The following is a 26,035-nucleotide window of genomic DNA, read 5'->3' as shown; positions in this document are numbered from 1 at the left end:
CCCAGCCTGGGGGTGATAACAGCTAGAATTCAAAGCTCCAGAGCCAGTGCTAGAAATGAGGGCTCAGGCTGGACCCAAGGACACTGTGGGAGGTGGGGACAGAGGGAGGACGCTGGGCACAGGCCTAGCCCCTGGCTCCCACAGCTCCTTTTTGGGGTACTTCTCTCCCGCCCCCTGGCACTTCAGTTCTACTCCAAGAGCACTTAGAATGGTATGGAAGCAGGAGGCGAGGACAGCCGTCTTAGAACCTCCTGCACCTTCCTGTGGGGTGCAGCAAGCAGGGCGATCCCAGCCCCGGCTCCTGAAGGAGGGCACGCCTGTTTATTTTAGGTCTTAAGTCCCGTAAAGGGGCCTTTGCTGCTTGCCCGAGTGGAGGTTTGCACTACGCGCCCCGCCCTGCAGTCATTCCCCCGTCCAGCCGGCTGCTCCCCGGCTCCCTGGGCTTTAAGTGGGCGGGGTGGGTGGCACAGGGAGGCGGGGAGCGGCCTCAGCCCACGTTGCCTCGCAGCTTCAAGGCCACACAAGGACAGACCGGTCTCCGAGGGCCTCCTCTCCCAGTCGAACGTGGCCCACCCTCCCAGCCCCACAGAGATGGCCGACAGGGCCGCCCGCAGCCCCCCGGGGCTGGAGATACACCTGCACGTGCCTCCTGGGGAGGGGCCCGAGGAGCCCACGCGGGGTCCGCGGTCCACCACCACCCACTGACCAGAGCTGTAAATAAATGTTTTGGAAGAAGCTCGGCTTGGGGGCTGGTCTGCCGCCTGTTCCTGCCCAGTCTGCAGACAGGCCTCTGGTTTGCAGCCTGAGATTGGAGTCACGGCCCCGGGGCATTCTCTGAGGCAGCTCTGGGGGTGCTGAGAGCTGCCCCCAGGCCTGGGAGGGCAGCTGGGCAGGACCTGGGCTCCTGGGCCGGCTCTGCACTCACGCCCTCGGCGGCTGTCCTCGGGGCCAGCTGCGCTCTGGGGCCGTGGCTAGGTCAGGCAGCACCTTGCAGCGAAGGTGAGGGTGGCAGCTGCCTGCTACTCTCACTGCTAGCTCAGGGCAGTTCCCAGCTCCTGGCGCAGTGCCCTGTGGGAGCAGTGCCACCATCCAGAAGCCAAAGATGTCAGCCACCTGAGAAGGTGTCTCTTTGCCATCCTCTGCAGCTGACCCTCCAAGGGGCAGGGCCAGAGATGGCTGGGGCCCAATGCCATGCCCATCTCTTTGGTAGCCCTGAAAGAAGGGGCTCCGACCCTCAGGCCCCGTTTCCCCTCCCCCCCCCAAGGAAGACAGAGCAGGAGAATGGGGAGGCGTGACTGGCCTTGGCCTGGGAGGCCCAGCGGCCCAGCCCTCCTCCTGCTGCTCGACTCAGCCTGCTCATATCCTCACTGGCTCTGAATCTGCTCCCCAAACCTGCAAGCAAGAGGACTCCATACTGCCCCACATCCTTGGTGCTAAAGGTCTCAGCAGGTGGGAGGGGACAGATGACCACTGGTCCGGCAAGCACAGCCACCATGGGGGACAAGCCCTCGCAGCAAGCCTAAGAGAAGCACCCCCGGAACAGTGTTCTCCTGACTGCCTGAGCGTGGGCCTTCAGCTAGATTCCAGGGTACCCAGCTCCCCGTTAGACATGGGCACTGCCTCTGACCCCGTGGTCTCTAGAATGCTAATTTAATCAAGGCAGTATTCTGCCTTTCAAGTCTTTTCTCATCAGCTCCCTCCTCAGAGGGAAATGAGTGGTCAGACTCAAAGCTGGGGCTACCCCCACCCCCAGTTCCCATCTCCACCTCTGCCATGGGAAAGCAAGGTCTGGGGCAACACGCCAGCTTTTGGGTGTGAGAGGGGGCGGCACAATCACACAGGAAAGGTGACAGCAGGAAACGGCTCAGAAAGGGGTTTCTCCTTGTCCCGGTGGGGGCTGGCTGGGTGCTTTATGGGGGCTAGAGTGGGTGTTCCCCACGGGAGGGGGCCCCATCTGCAGATCTCGGCAATCTGCAGTGCAGTGCTTCTCGCTGGAGCGGAAGAGAGAAGCTCGAGGGCTGGCGACTGGGTGGCACCCCCACACCCAGCGCCCTTTCCCCCGCCAGCCAGAAGGCAGAGGCCGGGCAGCACCCCCCTCCTGCCCAGTCTCCTGTTTCTCTCACCCACGTCCTCCCCCTGCCCTTAAAATGTCAGGCTGGGCGGCTCAGTTCCCCTGCTCTCTAGAATCCAAACTCACCAGCTTGGCTGGGAGGGGTGGCTGTACAGGCAGACCAGCACTTCTCACCCAGGCCCTTCCCTCCACCCACAGAAGGACCTGGAACATTCCTGAGCAGCCCAGGCAACCCCAACTCCCGCACCCGGCACAGCTGCTCTGCCCCCACGATGCACTGTCCCCAACCCTGGTGGGCCACCCCCAGCCTCCTCACCTGGGGCCCACAAGGGGCTTCCCCTGACACCCTGGGAAAGCACAGGTGGGCAGGGGGAGGAGGCGGGGGTGGAAGGAGCCCTGGGGACTCCCAACAGGTCTGGTCCCGGAAACAAAACTGAAAGGACGAAGCCAGCCTCAGAGGGCACCGGTGCCTCGTGTGCAGAGGGTAGGACAGCTGGGGGGGCTGCTCACCTGGAGAAGGGGGTGCCCCACAAGCGAGCCCCAGCAGGCCAGAAGCGGGGAGCAGCTTGCTCAGCTGGGTCAGCCTTCTAACAGCCCCCTACCCTGAGGGCCACCCCAAAAGGACTGTGCGGATGCCAGGGGTGCTGCAGCGGGCGCTCGAGGCAGCATCCCTCTTCCCCACCTACCTGAACCCTGCCCTGGGGGAGCAGCAGAAGTGTCCTGGGCCACCACTGTCAATGCGCCCGCGTCCCAGCGGCCCGAGGACCCAGCCTGTCCTATGGCTCCGACAGCCTCCAATGGGCTTGGGTTGAGGCCACAGAAGGCGCACGTGGACGCGACACCCCAAAGGAAGCTGAAGGCAGGGAAGGCGGAGCTGGGGGCGCAACAGGAAGAGGCCTGGGGGCCGGGGAGAGGGGCTGAGGCTCCCACTGGAGCTGCCAGGAGGGCAGGGCAGCTCTGCTGGCTGCGGGCACAAGCAAACGGCTCCCGGGGCCTGTGCCCACTGCCCGCAAGGGCTGAGGACGGGAGAGGGCCCCGTGCCTGTGCGAGGGCTCCTGAGGCCCTCCCCCCACCCAACCAGGCGGCCACACATCAGCCCACTCAGGCGGCCACGGCCCCGCCCCCACCCCAGGGCTTCCCCCCCACCAAGGCTGCTTTTCCTACCAAGGCAAATAAAAGCACCACAAACCAGGGAAGTTAGAAAAGTCTCTTTTTAAGTTTTTAAATTAAAGTTTCACCCTGGTGAGATTCTGGTTTGGGGACGAAAGCCAGAGGCAAGCTCTCGGCTGTGTCTCCCACGGCAGGGGAGGCAAGGTGCACAGGAGACCTCTGAAGGGTGGGGGGAGCCATGCCCCCCGTCTGCTTTTCAGTCCCGCCTAAGCCTCCCCACCCGGTGTGGGACAGCGACTCAGGACAGCTGGCTGCAGAGCCACCTGAGGCCACCACCTGCAAGCCGGGGTGGGGGAAACCCGGGCCTGGCCGCTTCTGGGTCTGGAGGTGGGGGGAGCCTTGCAATGGCAAAGGCACCCCAGCAGCTGCCCCGGGACTGGAGGGCCGGTGGACACCCCCTCCCGATTCCAGGAGATGTGACTTTCACGAGGAGGCAAGATCATTGCATCTGGCTTGGGAGCACCCCCGTGGGGCCGGGCGGAGGAAGGGCTGCCGGCCCTTCCCACGGCCCTGCCCCTCGGACCCCAACACCCCGGTCTGCCAGAAGCCTCCTCCCCGACATTAGTAATATTTATATATATTTATATATATTATAGTTATATATTAAAAAGAGAAAAACTTGCCTGAAGAGAAACTCCTGAAGGACCCAAGTGGCTCAGGAAGTTTACTGCCCACCCCACCCCCCACAAAAATTCTTTTATAAAATCTTCCAGTGCGATCTTCAGGAAACCCCCTGCCCGCCCCAGCTGCCCGCCCTCCTCGGTGCCCCCGCGGCCCTGGCCCCCGCTCCAGCCCAGCGCCGGTGGCACCCAGTCTCTCATCTCTGCCCGTCCAGGGCGGCCACGGCCTTCTGCTGGGCGGCCCCCTGCTGCGCTCCGGGGGGCCACGTGGGCTGTGGGCGGTGCAGGTGGTGGAAGCTGTGGGCCGTGGGGGAGGAGGGTGGGATCCAGGCCGCCTGGTGGCTGGGGGGGGACGAGGCCCAGAAGGGGCTGAAGTTTGCAGGGGGGGAGCAGGCCACGGCCGTCATGGGGCTGGGGCCACTCTGCAGGCTCTCGGAGGCGCGGAGCTTGGAGAACATGGCCAGCGCGTCGGGGAAGTTGGGGGGCGTGGCAGGCGTGTTGCTGGGGGTGCACATCTGCGGGGAGAGAACATAGGTGTCGGGAGGACCACACGCGGCCCCTCGCTCCTGCTCCCAGGTCCCCGCAGAACCTTCCGGGCGGGCTCACTCAAGTTGGTCGTTTTTTTGACCCGCAAGCAGCTTCAACGGGATGGTAAGAACAAAAAAATAAGGAAAAGACAAATGGCCTTTTCCAAATCAAAGAGCACTTCAGCAGAGCTTTGGAAATGACACCCCCCAGGCCGACCAGAAGTCAGTAGTTATTCAGACCCGAAGCTAAGGTGTCAGATTAAAAGGGAGAGGACAAGAGAGCAGCCCAGGACACATGCTTAGCGCCTGGCCCTGGCTAAGGAAACCAGCTGGCTCCCACCATAATCCACCCTCAGATGTCCCCAGGAGCCAGTCAAGAGAGTGACCAGGTTGAGGGGCTCCCGCCAACCGCCTAAGGGCTGCGCTTTCGCATGGTTAGAGTCGTTGCACATTAAAAACAGCAGCAGCCTGCAGGACCCGGCCGAGGCCTCCATGCTCTTTTTTCCCACAAGCGTGCCCGGACGCGACGTGATTTTTTTTGTTACAGATGAGGAACCCTGAGGCCCAGAGACCAAGGCCTGCAGGAGACCAAGTTCCAGGCGTCCCAGGTCTGCAGGCGGCGCTCCTTCCCGCTCCCCGGCCCCACTCGTCCACGTTTGCTGAGCCAGGTGTGGGCTTAGGCCTGAGACCCCTGAAATCGCAGTTTCCTGTCCTCTAGCATCTATCTGTCCCACTCTGCGGGGACTGGTGGTCTCAGTCTCTCAGCCCCCTCAGGCGTCTGCCTGGGTGGGGGCTGCTGCAAAGATTCCAACACCCGCTGCCTGCCGCCACCACATGGGGAGGGGGACTCCCCAACTCTACACTACCCCCTCCCTTTCTGGGCAGGAAGGGCAGAGGCTGGGGTCGCAAGCTGCTTACACAAATCCGGTTCTGGCCTCACTGCAGCTTCTCCCTTCCCATGAAGCCAAGGGAGACCTTCTTTGAATTTCTCCTAATTTTAGCAGCACCAGCCCCTCCCCCAGGCACAGGGGCAGGGGGACTGCGATTCTAGAGTTCTCTGCCTCCCAAGGCGAGGGAGATTTCACAGCTCTGCAGCTAAACCCCAGCCAGACACTGCACGGGGATGGGGGGGATAGAAGAGGGGGCACCCAAGGCCAGCACTGCATGAGGACCCAGAGAGCTCTGGGGGACTGCTGCTGCTTGTCTTCCCAGGGACGACCAAAGAACTGAGCAGAGGGTGGAGCAGAGGCCACCCATCCATTTCCTGCCTCCCCTCACTGTCCCACTGAGCCCCCCCCCCAGGGCTGACTTCTCGGCAGGAGGAAACAATGAATTGGGGGGTGGAAGGGAGTTGCATCACAGCATCGTGACCCACTTCCCCAGTTCACCCAGCCAGCCCAGCCCATGCACCAAAGAGCCTCCCTGCCGCAGGGACCTGGGCCTCCAGCCCGTGTGGCCTTGGGCAAGTTGCTCAGCCTCTCTAGAGAATGTTTCTTCGGCATATCAGGGGTTTGGACAAGCTGCCCTGAAGCCTCTCCCAGCTCTGGGCTTCAAGTAACTACTGAGGGCATGCTCCAGCTCTCAGGTGTGCCTGGCTCCACTGCTTCCAGAGGGCACCGCCTTTCTCTGCTCGGCCCTTCCAAACCCAAGCCAGAGACCCTCTGGGGTCTCTGGAAGCACCTGAGAAGCTTCCTCCAACTCTGGAATCTACCATTGTGGAGGGAACGATTCATTATTTGTTAGTTATTCTCACCTTGGGACACGTCTGCCATTGCTATCATGCTGGTTTTTATTTAATTTTTCCTTTTGATTTATTTCCCCAATAAACTGCAAACTGCTGGGGAGGTACCCTCCACTGTGCTGAGAACGTACTCAATCCTGACGCACTGACATACATGGATTGAGTCTGTTATGGTATCTGGGGCCTCCTTCGAGAGAAGCTTCAAAATGGAATTAAAATGCCCTGAGGTTGTCAAGAAGGGCAGCAGAGCCTAGACAGGACCCCAGCCCCAGCTCTTCCAGGCGACCCCCCTACTCCCTGCACAGCAGCAGGACTGTGCCCTGGGCCTTCTGGGAAGGCCACAGTGGGGAGACACAAACCGCAAGGCTCTTCTTGAGAAGCAGGGAAAGCCAGTGAGACTAGAAATAGGGAGATCCCAGGCTCAAGCCCGTGGTGGGAGCCAGAGGCTTCCTGTGGCCAGGCGCAAGGCAGGGTCTCCTAGAGACCCACCCCCTTGAATCTACTATGAGGGCCTCAGCAGCCACAGCCCGCAGGATTCTCCGGCTGTACCGCAAACGTGCTTTTGTTTTATATCCACGCATGAGCTGCTCTAAGAGAAGGGCTGATTACAATGGTCAAGAAGGACCTCTCTACTTGTTCTTTGTGATGGAAAGGGGAGCCAACAGGTCCAGACACAGCAGAGGACCCACTGGCAGCTCCCCCAGGGCAAGGCTGCTTCTCCAGAGGAGGGAGCAACAGGAAAGGACACAAGTTTTAAAAAATGCCAAAAATGTGCTCCAGAAGCCACAACACAACCTGGGGAATGTTTTACAAGCCCTATCATCAGTCCAGTGCCTCCTCCCCCAACACAGCTAATAGGTAACTAGTATGTGTGTAGGAAAGGGGGGTGGCATTCAAGTGGAAACCGAGTCCTGTGCTGGCAAAAAAGCAGGCTACCCAGTGGCCAGGAGGGCAAAGGCTGGGGCCAGGGGCCAGGTGGGTAAAGAGAATAACCCAAATACAGGGCTGAGCCGCTGCCCTGTTTCTAGAACTGTATGTATCTTAACATAGTGAGATTAAATGCAAATTCTTGGCCTCATCTTGTGTCAAAACCATGTATCCTCCCTGCCTGGGGTATGTCCTTTGTTGGGAAGAGGACAGGTTACCAGTGCACTTGGCCTGTATGGGTACCAAGCCTGGCTCCCTGAGCCCAGATGGATTTAACCCTTTCCTGATCCTTTTAAAGTTGGGGAGGGGATCTGCCACTCCAATAGCAAGAGAGGGCTCCCCATAAACACACAAATACTCCAACTCTTTACCCCTCTCAGGATCCCTCACTGGGGCCCCCCAGTTCCCCAGATATCAGTGATCATCCAGGCCCCCTCCCCATTGCCTGCCACCAGGCTACTCCAGATCTCCCAATTCCAGCGCCTCTGGCTTGTCCTCTGGCCATCTCCCCCTTTCCTACTTGTCAATTCTGAGCCCCTTTCCCTTAGGAAAAAACACCACGCACAAGGCTCAGGTGGAGTCACAGCAGCTCATGAGGCCGGAACACAAAAGTTAGGCAAGCGAGCCCTGGAAGCCGCTCTTTCCTGGAAGACATTTTGGCTCTTTGTTTACATCCGCGGTGCAGCGCTCCCCGGCAACATGGCTGTCACTGCCGGCGGCTGACAGCGGCCCCCGGCCCGCGCCCCCGGCCAGCTGGCGGAGCGGGGCTGCGAGTCGCTCCGCTCCCATGGCCAGGCGCGAGGTCCGGATCTCCCCATCGGCCTGCCCTCGCGTGCCCACCGCTGCCAAGGGGTTCAGGGGTCTGGGGTCTCCTCCGCCCCCTCCCCGACGGCACTTACCATCTGGTGGTGGTGGTGGCTGTTGGGAATGTTGGTTTCTTGGAAAAACGTGCTCAGTGCGGTCTGCAAACAAACAAACGCAAAACGGCGGTTAACGGGTCCGGGTGGCGGGTAGGAAGCCCACCGGCCATCCCGGCCCCCCGAGGCTTCTCCCCAGTCTGCAAGGGGCCGGGCTCGGGCCCAACACCCCGAAAGCCGAGTCCAGCGGCCACCCCCCACATACACCAGGCCCCGGCCTGCCGCCGTCGAGACCGACGGCCCTACCCGGAGGCCGGCGGCCCTCGAGGTGGCGTCCGCCGGGTCGCACGTGTAGGGGACCCTCCTGCGTCTCCCCAACCTCCCCGGAGCCCCTCTCCGGGCCCCGGGCCCCACGCGAGACCTCGCGGCCGCGGATCGTCTTACGGAGCCGATATAAATAGAGCCCCCCGCCCCCCACCTTCCCGGCGCGCGGCGGCTCGGCGTCCCCCGGGGCCCCTCTTGCGACTCCGGTGCGGCTCGGACGCGCCGGGTCTGCGACTCCGGGTCCCGAGACCCCTGCCCTCGCGACCCCGACCCCGGGGCAACCTGCCCCCCGCCGGGGGCCCGGGCGGGCGGCGCCGGAACCCGCAGGCCGTGGGGGAGGGGCGCGGGCGGCTAACGGGGAGCCGGGCCCACGGGCGCCCGGGCCGCACGCACCTCGAACTGCCAGTGGGCCGCCTGCAGCAGCTGCTTCGCCTGGTCCGCCGCGCAGCCCGCGGCCAGCACGAACTGGTTGATCATGACCTGGTGCCGCAGCTCCTCCATGTTCACCGACATAGCGAGACCCGAGGCCCGGCCGCTCGGCCCCGCGCAGGTTCCGGCTCGGCGGCCGCGGGAAGCCGGCCGTCCTCCGCTCGCCCCCGCCGCCCGTTCGCCGCCGCCGCCGCCGGCTCCGCGGCCACCCCGGTCCGCCCGCCCGCCGCCTCCCGGCCGCCCCGCCGCGCCGCCCGGCGAATGTTGTGGTTCCTCTCGCTGCGCCCGGCCGACACCACAAACAACAGCGCGGGGCGGGGCCGGACTGTCCCAACGTTCGGGGGCCCGCGAGCTGCCGCCGCTGATTGGCCGGCGCGTGGCTCCGCCTGCGCCCCGGCGCCCGTCCGAACGTTCGATTCGAATGCTGCGGCCTGCGGGGCAGGGACTGTTTCTCTTTTCTCCGGCCGAACCCATTGGAGGAGGGCTGCGCGGTGGGGCTCCCCGCCATTGGCCGGCCGCTGTGTTTTGGCGCAGAAGGGCTGGCGATTGGCTGCGGCCGGGTCTTGGGGGCGGAGCCGCCCGCACCGATTGGCGTCTCGGGGTCCTGTTTGAACTCAACTTGAAAACCTCGAGTGCCTGCTGATTGGCCGAGGCCCTTCTGTTTGCTGTTGTAGGCTTGAGGGTGGTGCGGCCAAGTTCATTCATTACTTCATTGAAACTGAACATGCTCAGCTGGAAAAGCAAGACAGAGTGGCTTTGACTCATTTCCTCTGAAAAATGTGGTCATCTCGAGAAACAGAAAGATCAAAATAGAAAACAGAGTCTTTGCAGCTGCTCAAGTCTCAAAGGTATTTATTTATTTTTTAACTTCCAAGCAGCCCTACTTTTTAAAAAAAACTTTTTTTAAAAATATATAACATAAATACAGGAAAGTACATATGTCACAGATACAGCTCACAGATTTTCACAAAGCAAGCACTCCCGTGGGACCAGCACCCTCATCAATAAACAAAATATTCCTGGCACCCCAGAAACTCCCTTCATGCCCTTTTCCAGTTACCACCCACCCCAGGGGTCAAGCAATCTTTCCCCGTGGTTTTAGACCAGAAACTGTGCTCCCTAAAGATGTAAGCCAATGTTCATGTAATATCATAATAAATACGACTGCTGGGAAAGAAGCGAGACTTTCTCAATGACTAAGCAGAGAATTTTTGTTTTCTTTGATTGATTGACCTAACTGAAGCTTTAATTTTTACCATCCTTTAAAAAATAATGTGTTTTGACACAGGTACTGGCTCTCAATCCTAGCCATTTAAAATCAAAGTTTGTACACATTGAGCTCTCACATCTTCTGGATTAGGATTTGACCTTTTTCAGGGTTTGTGTTTAGGAATTGCAGGGATGAGGAGTTTAAGTAGATTGGGGAAAGGGCAGAAGTTAGGAAGGTAAATACTGCTAAGGATTCACTGAGAGTTTCTGTTTCAGAAACACTTGGTAAGTTTTTTATCTGAACTACCTGCTGCAGAGTGTTTTAACGAAGTAAGGGTCTGTGGAACAGAAGGAGAATAATAAGAAAGCATGCAAAGGTTCTATTTTCACTTTGCCTAAAGTGAATTTAACTCTCCATCTAAGAAAACTTGATCATATGAAAAAAATAGTATGTAAATAAAAGATGATTACACCCAATGTTCATGTACTGATGAAAAACAGCTCAAGGCACTATATTGGGTTCATCACATTTAGTCTTTTTGTTTGTTGACTTGCTTGCTTGCTTGTTTTGAAAGGGTAGGAGTCAGCTTTTTGCCTGTTGAGTCCTGTTAAGGAACCTAAGTGTCTCTTGCTGTAATTGAAGTTTGATACTCTAAAGCGTGTAGGCTGAGTGGGACCCAGATTGTGGATGGAGAGCCAAGTAAAGCCTGCAACCTTTCCCTTCCAATAACTGCAAAGTGAAAACCAGTGAGCAGCCAGCTCCTTACATTGCTAGGGAGCTCGGACCACAAGCAGTCCCAGAACAAGGAAGTACTGCCATTGCCGGGCTCCAGTTCACAAGTACGTACAGGTGTCAAACATGCCAGGGCCCTGAGTGGTAGGATCTACCCTGGATGGACCACAGTGCAGGCTGCAGGATAAGGCCCCCCAGGAGCCCCCACCTCTCAGGAGCACCTAGATCGTAAATAAAAGTACTCAAGGAAGTCAAGGGTCCTGAAAATGCCAAAATGGTCGAATCTGTTATTTCCTGGATACTGAGGCAGTCCATCCCCAAAGTTTATGTAATGTTTACCATTTGCAGGACACAACTGTGGGCACCTGAGAGAGGCATGGAGGACAAGGTCCCCTGGAGGCAAAAGGACTCGGGTTCTACTTCTCCTTGCTGGGGACAGGGAGGGAGAGCAGCAGAGATCTGCCTGTGAATTTTTTTTTTTTTTTTAAAGATTTATTTATTTATTTAATTTCCCCCCCTCCCCTGGTTGTCTGTTCTTGGTGTCTATTTGTTGCGTCTTGTTTCTTTGTCTGCTTTTGTTTCTTTGTCCGCTTCTGTTGTCGTCAGCGGCACAGGAAGTGTGGGCGGCACCATTCCTGGGCAGGCTGCACTTTCTTTTCACGCTGGGCGGCTTTCCTCACGGCGCACTCCTTGCGCGTGGGGGCTCCCCCACGCGGGGGACACCCCTGCGTGGCACGGCACTCCTTGCGCGCATCAGCACTGCGCATGGGCCAGCTCCACACAGGTCAAGGAGGCCCTGGGTTTGAACCGCGGACCTCCCATATGGTAGACGGACGCCCTAACCGCTGGGCCAAAGTCCGTTTGCCTGTGAATTTTTTTTTTTAAGATTTATTTTATTATTTCTTTCTCTCCCTCCCCACCCCCCAGTTGTTTGCTCTTTGTGTCCATTTGCTGTGTGTTCCTCAGTGTCTGCTTGCATTCTCCACGGCACCGGGAATCTCTGTCTCTTTTTCTTGCATCATCTTGCTGTGGCACCACTCCTGGGTGGGCTGCACTTCTCTTGCATGGGGAGGCTCAATGCGGGGCGCACTCCTTGCGCATGGGGCTCCCCTACGTGGGGGACATTCCTGCGTGGCAGGACACTCCTTGTGCGTGACAGTGCCACACATGGGCCAGCTCACCACATGGACCAGGAGGCCCTGGGTTTGAACCCTGGACCTGCCATGTGGTAGGCAGATGTTCTATCAATTGAGCCACATCTGCTTCCTCTGCCTGTGATTTGTGCTTCGTCAATACCTCTGGCTTCTGAGAATCTGGTTGGAGATGAATGGCTGGGTAACGTGGAAGTGCCTTTATCCCCGGAGCACAGGGAGAATGAATGAGGTCATGTTTTTGGAGGGCTCTGAGCTGTTGGGATGAAAGCAATTTCCCAAGTGCAAGGTATTATTAACTGAAGGTATTTTTATTTTCATCTGAGAGGACAATGTGAGGCAGGTCAAACAGAGCATGAAAATATGTCCATTGATAAAAAATAAAACGCAGCAGTAGCCTCAGAAAGAACAAAATCTTTGCCACTGTAGTGGTCTAGGCTCCAGAACAAGCAACAATGCAGTAAATGAGAAGTGAAACGAGCTTAGCCAGTACTTCCTCTGCACCGGGATCACAAGGACCTTGTGAATGCAAGTCGGTGAGTCAGTCCTCAGAAAGGCACACAACACCCGGACCATAACAAACAGCTGCCCTTTACCAAGTCCTTCCTGTGGGGTGTGAGCCAGGCCCCTTTCTAAGAGTCTATTAACTCATTGGATGTTCACAACAATCCAGAATCCCACTTCATGGAGGAGGCAGTGGAGGCACAGAGGAGTAAAGTTGCTCACCTGAGGTCACACAGTCACAAGGGACAGAGCAAGGTGCCCCCCCTTGCTGGGTTGACTGCTACACCAGCCTCCTCAAGAGCTGTGGACATGGTCACTTCAGAGGGCAGCACAACGGGACCCCTCTCAATCCAGAGCTGTCGAGGCACTGGGGTTTCCACTGGGGGTGCTTGAAATGAGGGAGCTCTGGATGGGGTAAGAGGGGCCTCACTGCCTTGGGCAATAATAAGGGAGGGGGGGAAGCAGGTGTGGTTCAAGCAACTGGGCTGCCATCTACCATGTAGGAGGTCCAGGGTTTGATGCCCAGGGCCTCCTGGTGAAGGCAAGCTGGCCCGTGTGGTGAGCTGGCCCACGCAGAGTGCTGGCCCATGTGGAGTGCTGCCCCGCACAGGAGAAATAAATAAATCTTAAAAAAAAAAATAGGGAAACGGACTTGGCTCAGTGGTTAGGGCGTCCGTCTACCACATGTGAGGTCCGCGGTTCAAATCCCGGGCCTTCTTGACCCTTGTGGAGCTGGCCCATGCGCAGTGCTGATGCGCGCAAGGAGTGCCGTGCCATGCAGGGGTGTACACTGCGTAAGAGGAGCCCCACGCGCAAGGAGTGCGCCCCATAAGGAGAGCCACCCGGCGTAAAAGAAAGTGCAGCCTGCCCAGGAATGGCGCCTCACACATGGAGAGCTGACACAACAAGATGATGCAACAAAAAGAGACACAGATTCCCGTGCCGCTGACAACAACAGAAGGGGACAAAGAAACAAGACGCAGCAAACAGACACAGAGAACAGACAACCGGGATGGTGGGGGAAGGGGAGAGAAATAAATAAATAAATCTTTAAAAAAAAAAATAAGGGAAAGGGGTCGAGACCTGCCTTCCCAACTCCCATCCCTGCAAGACATTCAATTCCTAATCCTTTCCCTCTTTCCACTCCTTTTCCCCCTAACCTAAACATCCAACAAAGTTGAACGAGAAAATATGAACATTCTCAGGTGTTGACAGCCCACCACTATGAGCAGCTCTGGACACTTTTGCACACCTCATCTGACTTACTCCCAGTAGGCCTATGAGGTGTCAGCGCTACTAACGGGAGAGGATTCAAGGACAGGAAAGAAGACAGAGCAGCGCCACCGTCCACTAGGCAGTCTATGGTGGAGTACATGGACTGCCACCAGCTGGACCTCTACTTCCCCTAAAGGCTCAGGCCCAGGAGGTGGGAGGCCTTAGGTCTGTGGGATGCTCTCTTTTCCCTTTCGTGGGACTTCTAATATGTTGCTAACTTTATTTTTTTATTGTTATATTTTTAATTTAAAAAAAAAACCTTCTCATTGTAGGATCATATAGACAACTCAAAATTTCCCCTTTTAATCACCTCCAAGGGTACGGTTCAGTGATATTAATTTCATTCACAATATTGTGCTGCCATTCCCCAACCTTTTTCATCTCCTCAAACAGAAGCCTTGTACCGATTAAACAATAACTCCCCCTTCCTTCAACTCCCACCTCTGGTAACCTGCATTCTACTAGCTGTCGTTATGAATTTATTGACTGTAGGAATTTCATTTAAGTGAGATCTTTCAAGATCTGGCGTTTTGCACCTGGCTTATTTCACCAAACATGATGTCTTCAAGGTTCATCATGCGGTAGCATGTATTGGAACTTCATACTGCCTTTTTTCTTAGGAGGTACTGGGAATTGAGCCTAGGACCTCATACATGGGAAGCAGGCACTCTACCACTGAGCTACATCTGCTCCCCCATGCTGATAGCTTTTTGTTGATAATGCTTTGTTTTATCTCAACCAATTTTTCGTTACTACTTCTCGTTGCAAATTTATCCTTTTTCTACTACATGGTGGAGTAACATAGACTGTGCCACCAGCTTTTAAAGGATTTTTTTTCCTCTAGTCTTTTTCCTTGAAGAAGAATGGGACTTAGTGCTGCAGTGCACTCCCCTGTGATAATAATAGCCGCCATCTATTGACAGCTTACTATGAACGCAGCTCTCTGCTAAGAAATTTACTTGGGTCATTTCATCTAATACTCACGACAACCCAATGAGGTAGAGAGTGTGCATATCCACATTCAACAAGGGAGAAAAGCAAGTGACTTGCCCAAGGTCACTCATCTAGCCACGGGTGGGGCTGAGGTTTGTATGCCACCCTGTGTGTCTGCCTCCAGAGCTGAGGCAGTTAACGTTTCATATTCTACTTTCTAGCCCTTCCCACCAGCCGGCATCGAGCTTATCTTTCCCTCAGAGGGACTGGAAAGACACAAAGCTTGTCTATGTTGTTGTAAGAAGCTGGAAGGTCAAAGCCAACCTCTGATTGAGTTCATGCTGGTTTACACCAGATTACATTTTCTCCAAATGTCATGTGTCCCACAAGGGACAAAGGGCACTCCACTCCCAGCAGAGTTACTGCTATTTCCCCAAAGTAGCACCCCTGGCACGGCCCCTACGCACTGTCCTGTACCTGCCTGCCCAGTGATAAGGTGGCCCCACCTTGGTGGCTAAGTATGTTTTCTGGCAGCGAGTCCCTGGCAATCATTTCAAAGGGACTCTTGGCCAGACAAAGGAGGTTGAGCCTTGCCCAGGGGAAGGGAAAGGGAGGGCAGAGTGACAGCCTCCCAAGGTGGGGCCTCCCCTTAGGGAGTCCTCGGCTGTCTGCTAGGACTCAGGCTCACAGCCGTGGTCTCTTGGTGGGACGGGAACAGAGCCATGGGAGCTGAGCCACCGCAGCTCCACCCTAGTGTCTAAAACACGGATGGCCTATTGCTGCGGCAGCTGCTGACTTGGAGATTTACGGCAGCCTTTTGTAATGGGAGAACTATAACATACACCGCAAGTGTGTATAGCACCTATACATGCGTACGAGAACTAACAGCTCATCTACCATCCCTGGGGCCAACACAGAAGTAAAGAAGTCCAAGGCTAATGCTTTTGAAGCCCCCTGTAAAACGGTCCCCACATGCATACCCTCCTTTTCTCCCCAGGGAGAATCATAATCCTCGTATTTGTGTTAGTCATAGTATTACTTTTCTCTGCCATTTAATCTATACGTATGTCTCCACAAACAAAGCATCGTGGGAGTGGAAGAGTGAGTCTGTTGCACAAGCAGCTCGCCTTCTTGCCAAGCCCCACTGCTGTCTCCACTGGACTCGGGGGCTGGAATGCGGTGGTGTCCTTTCACCTAGAGGGATCATTTCTAGCCAGGGATGACTTTCATTTTCTCTTTCCCATGATCTGACAATGACTTCCACCCGACTAGCAATGGTAGGTTATGAGGAGGTAGTCCGAGAAAGCCCCTTAGAGGGGGGATAACTGGAGCTGGGAAGGATTTGGATAGACAGGAAGGAAAGTAAGGGACTTTTTGGAAGCCAGAGCACATCACTGGAATGGCAGGGCCCATTCTGGGCACTGGTTGGAAGCAGTGGTGGGTGGGCAGGGGAAATGTGCATGGATGAGCAAGGGTTAGAGTGGACCTGCCCCAGGAAGTGGGGGAGAGAGTGGTCAGTATCATTTCCATTCAGCACAAAAAGTGGCACATGTCTTCTCAGACTGGCCCAGAAACTCCTCATGTCAATCTGGTTAGGCTAAGCTGTATTGAGGTAATGCCTTATTTCTTATCCAAATAAAGTTAGCTGCAGTTGGGTGAACTTCAGGAGAAATTGCCCTCTGGTAGACAGTTCTAAGCTACCATCTGGTATCTCAGAGTTGGCAAACCACAGCTCTTAGTTTTTTGTTAATAAAGTTTGTGTTTTTTTTAGCAGTTTTAAAAAATTTATTTATTTTTATTTTTTTTATTTTTCTCCCCTCCCCCCCACCCCCAGGTTGTCTGCTCTCTGTGTCCATTCGCTGTGTGTTCATCTGTTTCTACCTGTATTCTTGTCAGCAGCACTGGGAATCTATGTCTCTTTTTGTTACATCACTGCGTCAGCTCTTCGTCTGTGTGGTGCCACTCCCGGGTGGGCTGCACTTTTTTCGCATGGGGTGGCTCTCCTTACAGGGCACACTCCTTGCTCATGGGGCTCCCCTATGCGGAGGACACCCCTGCATGGCACGGCACTCCTTGTGCACATCAGCACTGTGTGTGGGCCAGCTCATCACATGGTCAGGGGGCCCTGGGTTTGAACTCTGGACCTCCTATGTGGTAGGCGGACGCTCTAACATTTGAGTCAAATCCGCTTCCCTTAATAAAGTTTTAATGGGACACTTAGCCTTGTTCATTTACGTATACCCTATAACTGTTTTCCTGCCGTGGCACAGTTGAGTAGCTGCACTATGGACAACAAAGCCTAAAATATTTACTATCTGGCCCTTTACAGAAGAAGTTTGCTGGTTGTAGCTGCACCATCTGGAATATTCCAGCAAGTTAAAGAGAGAACGAGAGGGTTGAGTATTGGCAATTAAGTGCTTTACCCGGGAAGTAATAACACACCTCAGTGCCCTGCTCACTGGCTGGAATAATCACGTGACCTCACCTGACTTCGAGGGGGCAGGGATACAGCTCCTCCATGGTCCCAGCAGTAGAAGAGTTTCTTTTTAGTGACCCACGCTACTCTTCACCAGGCAGCAAGGATGGACTTCTTCTCTTGCTTATTTCTTACTTCCAGAGTCACTGAGGGGATTTAAATGGACTAGGGCTCAGCAGAAAGGAGAGAAATGTTTAAAAGGCCCAGAGTTTCCATTGCGATATTGCTTGAGGTTTCAGAAATTCTCAGGAGCACAGGAGGCCAGGGCACAACAAAAAAATAAACAAAGAAAGAAAAACACCAAACTCTAAACAACAAAAAGGAAACAAGTCCTGGAAGCGAAGGGTTTGCTTTAAGTCAAGCCCCTGATAGTTGGGTGCGTTTGGCAGGGCGAGGCCCCCTCCTCCTTCGGGAGCAGCACCTCTGAGTGAATGACAGACAAGGGTTATTTCCTGATCCCCAAGAGCACAAGCCACACTGATTATTCTTTGGACCAAGCTCTGCGGAGGACGGGGCTGGTAGTAACACAGGGCCACGGTTCCCGGTAAAGAGGAAGGAAGTCATTACTGAGAACAAGGGCACTGGGCTCTCCACAACAGAATCGGAAAGCCACCAGAATGTGTCTCGGCATGCACGGTATCCATGCCATGTTTTTCTGTGACCAGCATGTCCTGGATTTTGGGAGCAGTCAGAGAAGATGCAGCATCCTGCCTACACGGAGCTCCCAAATCAGAGCTGACCCACTGACCTGTGTGCCCAGCCCAGTCATCAGAAGGCAGGCAGTTCCAGAAGCACATGCTTCTCTGCAACATTAATAGGAGGGCCCTTGAGGTGAGCTTTCAGGCCGAAAAGGGGCTTCTGCAGAAGAGAAGGGGACAGAGTTTCAAAGGGCTGCTGGAGAAATTGGTCCTCATTCGGATAAGGAGATAAAGGTAGAAGGAAGAGGGGAGGATACCAAAGAGAGAGGCAAGTTAGGGAGGGCAGGGAGAGAAAAATCGAGAAGCTCCCCAAGCACTGCCCTTTGCCTCCGGCGCCCGTCTCGGGAGAACCACGCTGCTGGCTCGGTGAACGGCTGGCCTAGCCTGGACAGGGCTTCCCTGCCAGCTGGTGGGACAGGCAGTCAGAGCCAGGGCTTCCGACTCAGACAAACCTCAGGCGAGCTCCTGCTCCCTGCGCCTTGCTGAGTTTCATTTTTCTCTCCAGTACAAGGGAACAACTTATCTCTTAGGGTTGTTTTCAAGATTAAATGAGATAATGCATTTAAAAGTGCTTGGACTGAGTTAGTGCTCAAAAATGATTGTTCTGAATAAGTATTTAAGGAGTTGTTTAGTGAGTACTCACCCCTGACAAGCAATGCAAGACCAGCAGTGCCTGGTGAACTGGCTCTGGGGAGTGAAGTGAAGCCCCCATTTGCAGCATTTGAGGTTTCCCTGTTAATACTTCCATTACAGTTGTTCTAGCAACTGGCTGACAAAATTCTATCAGCTAGTTAGCAAGTGACACAGTGAGAAGTTAATGGCAGATTCCCTCTGACTCACAGACTGCAGAACTGCAAACTGCAGAAACTAGAAGGGTCCCTGTAGGGCCAGTTTGCTTCTAATTCAGTGCCTTGGAGAAGAAAGACCCCGCAGCCTGTCTTTTTCTCTGGCCTTTTGCCAGATGTGATAGGGGAGACGCGTTCCTGGTATTCTGAGTTCTAACAGGCATGTCTCAGGGACTCCAAATCCCTTGGCTCTGCCTCCAGGTGGCGAGGCATGGACCTGTGTCCCCATGTGCGCAATGAAGGCAGGGTTTGGGGGTGGTGGTGGCACGGAGTGTCTCAGATATGCACCCTGGCTCTGAAGTCCTAGGACTTCAAAATTATTTTTTAGACTCGAACCACTATGTCAAATAATTTGTTTTATTTTGAAAAGTTGGCATTTCTTGAGAATCTGCTTTGTGCTATGGGCTTCATATTCCTTGTGTAACTTAATGTTCAAAACAGATCTCTGCTGTTCTGTGTTCATTTACACATGAGGAAACTCAGGCTCAGAGAGGCTGAGAAACTTTCCCAAGACACACAGCCAGTAATGGAAAAGGAAGGAACCTTGTTCCATTTCACTGTAGAGCCTTCCATGCCTTTTGTCTTTGGAGACTGGGGACATCCTGCATGTAAGTACCAAATGAGTTCTAAAGAAAATAATTCATGCAGTAGGACTTGTGAGAAAGAAGAGCCGCCTCGTAGCATTTTCAAGGAAGAGGAAGGATTTCAGCTGTGTGGGATCCACCTCAGCAGACAGAAGTGGGGAGGATATAAGTGGAGGATTTCTTTTTCATGAGCTAAAACATGAAGCAGGGATGATAAGCTGTGCTCAGGGTATTAGTGGGATTTTATTGGGAGAGCCGAGGGAGGAAAGGACTCAAGGATGAAAGGTTTGTCTGCTTTAAGGTAATAAAGAGCCATTGAAGGTATATGGGTGAGGGAGTGATGTGATGATAGTTTCATATTAGGAGAGTTAACCTGAGTGATATGTTTGGAATGGATGAGAGGAGGAATGCCCAAGAGGAAAGGAAATGAGAAAAAGCCAATGAAATTGCCACACCTCTTTTCATACACAGATGTCATCTTGAAAGAAAAAACGGTATACAGCTTAAGTGACATAATCAATATACGCCTCAGGGAGCATATAAAAGAACCACAGCAGTAAAAGCAGCTCTGTTCATTACTTGTCAGGCTCAACGTACATTCTTTGAAGTGCCCCAGCGAGGACAGTGGCTATCACTAAACAGTCAATTTGCTCAGTGTGGTTGTGAGTCAAGGGACCGGCCTGCTGATCTGTGGTGGACTTCAGCCTGTGCTCAGACTTTAGCCAGGGCCCAGGCATGAGTGGGCACGTGATGTCTGTAACCCACTCGCTAAGAACCTGCCCTGCTAACCCTTCAGGGGCTGTTTCCCGTCTCCTTTCTCATTTGCCTGGAAGGAGTTCACTGTGATTTCAGGGGCGCAATTTCAGGAGCGCAGAGGGTGGGCAGAGAGAGTCATCAGCTGAGAGGAGCTCCATGGTTTTCTGACTCCAGCTTGAGCACAGTGACTGATAACTTTCATGTGAGTGCCTTTACTGTTCATAGGTACTGTTATCGCAACCACTGAAAATGGAGGCAGTGGGAGGGAGGGGCAACATACAAACATGGGAGAGTGCCAGAAGTTCGTTGAGAACTAAATGTTGAGTAAAACGTATCAAAGTATAAATAGGAGGGTCATCTGGTTAGGACGCTCAGGGGGTATGGTCTGATGCGGGACGGACTCCGGAGGGAATAGCTGAAGGCTCATTTTGCCAAGGTGGGTTCTACCATTGGGTGGGGTGGACCCATATCCTGGGGAAGACTAATGCCGTCGAATAGAGAGAAGTGTATCTCTCGTGAGAAAGGACGGCTCCCAGGGCATTAGATTGGCAGGCGTTGTGGGCCCTAAGGGGAGGGGAAAATGGACGTGCAATGGATAGAACAAAGGTAAATAAGGGGGCAAAAGAGGAGTTATGTGAGAGTACACGAGGATGAATATAAAACAGCTAATATTACACCAAAAACATATAGGGGACGACAGACTAATAATGAAAACCATAAGACAAAACATAGGATAACTAAAAAATTTAGAAAACTGTAAAACCTAAAGTATAGACCACATAGTAAGCACAAATGTTACCTTGTTTGAAAACTATAGTTTCGGAATCTGTACATCAGTTTCAGGAAATATGATATGAATAAGTTAAAAGATTATTGCTGTGGAAGGGAAAAGGTTTTATGGTGGATCTGGGGAAATACTGTATATTGTATATATGAATTTTGGTGATCTAAGACTCTTCTGAAGCTGACATTATGTTGGGATTCACTTTACGGGAAGTTTTGGATCACAGAGTGGTTCAACAATGGCAGTGGAGGAATACTGATATGGGATGTTATTGACAGGATATATATGGTTGACAGGGAGTTATACAGGGCATATGCCCAGGGTATATGGTAATGTCTATATATACTCATAGTGGAAACAATTAAAAACAACAGCTGGGGGGGTACTGGGCTCCTGGCCGGGGGGTCACTGTTGTGGGCCCTGGGAGAGCAGCGGCAATCCTCCAGGTGCAACGGCAAGAACCAGGAAGGAAGGAGGGCCCAACAGTGGGCTCTTGATACTAATGGCTACACTTTTGAGCCTATGCACCTGCAATAAGAACAAGGCCTAGAGTAGCATTGTGCCTGGGGGTTTCCTCCTGACAGCCTTCATGTTACTCAAATGTGGCCACTCTCACAGCCAAACTCAGCGTGTAGATGTGATGCATTCCCCCCAGCGTGGGACACGACACCCGGGGATGAGCCTCCCTGGCACTGAGGGATCACTACCACATACCAGCTGAAGAAGCAACTAGAAAATGACCTTGAATTAAAGATTCAATGCGGAACAGCAGAATATACCTGTCTACATATAATAACATGACTTCGGGAAGCGGTTTGACCTAATGTAAGGGGGAAATGGAAAGGAGAAATGAGATTATAAGGCTGTGAGTCTCTAAAAAAGAGTCTGGAGGTTGTCAGAAGGAATACCCCTATGTACAACTGAACAGAGTCTAAGAGACAGATAAGGTAGATACAACCCCAGGTATTGGTTCTTTTGAGGGATAAAGAGACCCACGGGTTCTATGGTCATGGCAGAAGGGGTTCACTGTCATGACAGATGGCCCTTCTTTGGAGCTGGTGTTTCTGCGTGATGGAAATGGACTCAGAGGAGATCTCTTTTCACAAGACTTGCATGCTACTTTATTGGAACTGTAGTTGGTGCTGAGTTTAAGATATATGTAGGGGATTTGAATCTCTGGACTGATAATATGACACCCAGGCCCAGAGCCTCAACAGACTTCAGCTCCTACACTTTGACTTATTGGACTTACTCCACTCAGCTAACATGGAGTTGAAGAAGGTCAACCACCACAACATGGAGCCTAGAGTGTCTACAACTAGAAGCGGGAAGAGTGCATCCAGTACCCATGTGGAATCTAAGCCCTCACTTGACATAGGTGTGCAATGGACACAACCAATCCAATGTCCACAGAGGAAATGTGAAATGGGTGTGGGAATGGTAGCCATGGGGGCTGCTGGGTGTGGGGAACGGGAGGAAGAGATGAGATGTGGAGGCGTTTTCGGGACGTGGAGTTGTCCTGGATAGTGCTTCATGGACAATTACGGGACACTGTAGATCCCTCCAGGGCCCACTGGATGGAACGTGAGAGAGTCTGGGCTATGATGTGGACCATTGACTATGGGGTGCAGTGATGCTCAGAGATGAACTTACCAGGTGCAATGGATGTATCACGATGATGGGAGAGAGTGTTGCTGTGGGGGGAGTGGGGGGCGGGGGCGGTGGGGTTGAATGGGACCTCATATATTTTTTTTAATGTAATTAAAAAATAATAATAATAAATAAATATTAAAAAAAAAAAAAAAAAAAAGAAAACGGAGGCATAGCTTTTTCTGAGTCAACTTGTCCCCTTCCACCAGCTCTAGAAGACAGCCCACTCTGCAAAAAAGAAACGCAAGCAGCAGCACCGGCTTACCACGGCGAGGCCCAGCACCTGGAGCCAGGGACCCCCGAGTTCTGAGCCTTTGCTGCCCCACCTCTCACGGGAGGGGCCTGGGCTGGATGACCTAGAGGCCCCTTCCAGATCTCATGCTCCATCCAGCCAGGACAGGCATAAACTCCAGGAGAAGGAAGAGAATTTGTTTTCCTTGTCTTCCTTTGATTTTCAAAGTGACTGCAGTTGAGTGTTTATTTTGTTAAAGAGAGGCGTTGAGCAAAAGACAGAGGCTGAGCTTTTTGCCTGCTGGTCTGTTTGTCAGATAAGGGTGGGGGGTGGGGGATGGGGGGTGGAAGGGGGGTTAATTGGGAGCTGTCACCGTTTTTCACACTGCCTTTGCCATGCAGAATATGCAGCCCCTAGTGGGCTGAACTCAAAACCAAAAGAAGGGTGGGCAAATGCTGAGGAAAAATGAAGGCAGAAGCGAGCATACAGGGCCGGGCATTTGATAAAAATGATCTGCAACTAAATTACACTAAAGCCCAATGAAACCGACTCTCCTAATTTCTTCAAGCTCATCCTTGAATAAGATTCCTGTCTCAGGCCCCTCATTTTCCCAAATGCCAGATGCCTGGCAGCAGGGTGCCAAGGGTGAGCCCTTAGGGTGAGGCAGGTGAGGCACTTGCATGATGCAGGGCGGGAGCACCTCCTAATGTTTTACACCCCAAGTGCCTCACTTGCCTCACCCTCACCGCCATGCTAGGTAGTGTAAACACTGTCTTTCCTTTTGTTTTTAGCTTGAAAAGTAGATTAAGAAGCTACAGACCCAGCTGAAGCTGAAGCCATTTGAACAGTTCTCCTTTGTTAGCAACACACAGCTAAAGGATGAAATTAACAATGAGGAATTCACATTTGGCAGGAAGCAAAGCAGGAGAGAGCAGACTGCTGGCTTCCTAAGGACAAGGCTGCTTTCCCTTGACAGAGCCTCAGGCTGAGCCAGAGGAGCAGTCTGCAGGGCTCTAAACCCCCATCAGCGTGAGCCTCACCCACTGATCTGGAAGAGCAATCGTCTGCTGGTGGCTTTGGCTTTAATCCACTGAAGCCACAGGCGGAAGATTGAGAGGGATCAGGACAGTCTCCTGCTGATTGGGCTCTATCTTTAGGAAAGATCCCGCACTTCTTGAACAGCCAGGGCTCTCACCTCCTTAAACCCACAGCAGGGCAGAAGAGCCAAGCACACAGCCAAGGGGCTGGCCTCCCTGTCATAGCTCCTTCTGGTCACAGGAGCCCTTGCCCAAGCTCCTGCCTCCCAGAATGCTGTGCTGCAGGGCAGCAGTGGTCAGCTTTTCGCCTGCAGTCTCTCTCATTCCTTCCTGCTCCTGGAATCTGCACGAGTCCTTGAAAAGGATGGATGCCTTACTAGGGTGGAAATGCACATCTGGGCTGAAACCAGGACAGCTCAAAGGAAGAATTAAAAGCTCAGAGGGACTCACTGACCTAGAAATCAGCTGTCCCAGGGCCCCTCCCACTTCCCCTTTTTTCTTTACACCCAAGGTTAAGAAGGAGGATTTGAACCTTATACTATTTGAACCTTATACTAAGCTTTTACCCTCCTGCCTTCCACACGGATGCTTCGAGTGAACCCCTAAGACCTGGAAATGCTGGGTTCTGCTGGGGTTCTCTGGAGGGCTGCATCCACAGCAGGATGATGGTTAAAGTGCTGTGAGGCTACTTACATAAAGGACACATGCATGTTCTTTGCCCGTGATTTCCCTGTGCGCGCAGTATCCCATCCCGGGGCCGCTGTCCAAGTTAAGAGCATTTTTACGGTTCTCTGGGTGGCCGTCACTTCTGGATTTCTCCTCTTCTCTGTGCCTCTTCTACCTGAGGCACACCCTGGCCCAGATCTCCTACAAGAGAGCCAAGTGGAGCCCAGGAAGGACCAGAGAAAAATGCAGGGACTCAGCCCCTGCAGAGATGGCTGCTCCAAGGGCTTGGCTGCTTTATCTTTCTGCTGCCCTGGGCACTGGCAGAGGTTCTCTTTCCCCAAACAATAACACTGTGTGGTTACAGTGTAGACTGTGGGACTCTAACTCAATTAATTCACAGAAAGTCTCTTTGATCTGGAAGTTTCTCTGAACTACCATTCTTTTCTCCTCTCCCTCTTGACCCTGGGCCACTGGTCATTGCTTCTTTTTTTAACCAAGCCTGATTCACTTATTATCTTATTGTACCTTGCAACAGCCAGTAAGAACTGTATTATTTTACGGATGAGACAACTGAGGCATAGCTATTAAGGGTTTAGTCCAAAATTACACAACTAGTTAGGGTCTTGATTTGTTCAGTGGAAAGTCCAGTGATCTTTCTTTTCTTCAACTGTAAAATGGAAATGTTGATGGCACGTACTTCGTGGGGTTGCCATGAAGGTTAAATGCTTTTATATGTGTAAAGCATTTAAAATCTGCTTGGGACATAGAGAGTACTCAATAAATATCTGCTAATGTTATTGAGCTATGGCTGTTTTTTCTTACTATTCCAAGCATTGGACTTAGGACACTTTCATGAGAGGTGAAACCAAGTTTTCGACTTATGGGGGTGTTATCCAAGATGGCAAATGAACCCCAGGGCCCCCATTTCCCAGGCTCAGAGCAGACAGAGGTGGGCCCAGAACAGATTCCTTGTAAGTAACAGAACTGAGCCACAGGCGCATCTGGCCCTGGGTGGGACGAGGGAACTCTCAGACATGGATAAAACCCATAAAGGGAGGTTTTTGTAAAGCCCTTTGCAAAATGCTGAAAGCAGGAAAAACATAGGGGCTCTAAGCAGAGCCCAAGATTATAAGGCAACATTTTACTCTGTGACACGCTGAAGGCCTTTTTTTGAGGTGGTTCCAGATGGTTCACGACTCAGACTTTACCTTCACAAGGTAGGAGGCCACCAGTTCCCTCCCACAAGTGTGTCTGAAAGCCTTCTGGTGGTGAAGGCCAGGAGCAGGAGACAGCACTCTGAACTGCTCTCCTCATGTTCCGGGGAGGCTGGCCTGCAGTTTGCACAGCTCTGGCCCTCCTCAGCATTAGGTCAATATAAAAGACAGGGATGGGTTCCTGCCATCCTGGTGTCCTTGCAGAAAAACCAAGGCAATTAGGTATAGGTATTTTTAGCATGAGAATTGTTGGCTCCTGCTAAAAAGAGGGGGATGAAAAATGCCAGCTACATTCAGGAATGAACTAGGCTCTGTAAAATAGCTTTATAACCCTAGGCGACAGGATTAGATTCTCCCAAAATATTCTTTAAAAGTTGTTGCAAGGATAGAGGGGAACAGAAGTGAGTCATGTTCTAGTAGCTGAAAGCGCTCAGAAGAAAACACCAGATCCACAAATAAAGTGAAAGGCTTAAAACACAAATGCCCGTAATTAAGCTCTGGAATGACAGCTTCTGCTCCTCCCAGCTTCCCACTTTTCTGTATGCATTTTTGTCAGGAGGAGCCCCTCCTTCTGCCTGGTCCATTTCCTTTCCCCAATGTTGCTTCTCTTCTAAAGGAATGC

General features: G+C 53.1%; 2 protein-coding genes across 4 annotated transcripts in view; one reads left to right on the top strand and one right to left on the bottom strand.

Annotated features, from left to right (window-relative positions):
- Positions 1–735, top strand: part of QRICH2 (glutamine rich 2) — a 33,486-nt gene extending 32,751 nt beyond the window's left edge. For all 3 annotated transcript variants that reach the window (XM_058284778.2, XM_058284777.2, XM_058284776.2), the window contains one exon: positions 509–735. In XM_058284778.2, the coding sequence (XP_058140761.1) occupies positions 509–721 (213 nt within the window). In that variant the 3' untranslated portion in view covers positions 722–735. The remainder of the gene's footprint in view (positions 1–508) is intronic.
- A 2,529-nt stretch (positions 736–3,264) lies between these two features.
- UBALD2 (UBA like domain containing 2) lies at positions 3,265–8,877 on the bottom strand. Its single transcript, XM_058284779.2, has 3 exons — positions 8,631–8,877; positions 7,956–8,018; positions 3,265–4,376 (listed from the first exon to the last, which is right to left on the bottom strand). Exons 1-3 carry the CDS (start codon positions 8,748–8,750, stop codon positions 4,059–4,061), a joined length of 501 nt encoding a protein of 166 aa, XP_058140762.1. The 5' UTR covers positions 8,751–8,877; the 3' UTR covers positions 3,265–4,058.
- Positions 8,878–26,035: the final 17,158 nt, after the last annotated feature.

The sequence above is a fragment of the Dasypus novemcinctus genome, chromosome 21 (genome assembly GCF_030445035.2).
Source record: "Dasypus novemcinctus isolate mDasNov1 chromosome 21, mDasNov1.1.hap2, whole genome shotgun sequence".
NCBI classification, from domain to species: domain Eukaryota; kingdom Metazoa; phylum Chordata; class Mammalia; order Cingulata; family Dasypodidae; genus Dasypus; species Dasypus novemcinctus.
Note: the sequence above shows the minus strand (reverse complement) of the source record. Positions and strands in the feature narration are given on the sequence as shown.

What these genes read in the sequence shown, in the direction of transcription:
- UBALD2 (XM_058284779.2), bottom strand. Translation starts at nt 8,750, where the DNA reads ATGTCGGTGAACATGGAGGAGCTGCGGCACCAGGTCATGATCAACCAG. An exon ending in CGGCCCACTGGCAGTTCGAG is followed by an intron (nt 8,019 to 8,630) that starts GTGCGTGCGGCC and finishes GTTTGTTTGCAG; the next exon opens with ACCGCACTGAGCACGTTTTT. An exon ending in GCCACCACCACCACCAGATG is followed by an intron (nt 4,377 to 7,955) that starts GTAAGTGCCGTC and finishes CTCTCCCCGCAG; the next exon opens with ATGTGCACCCCCAGCAACAC.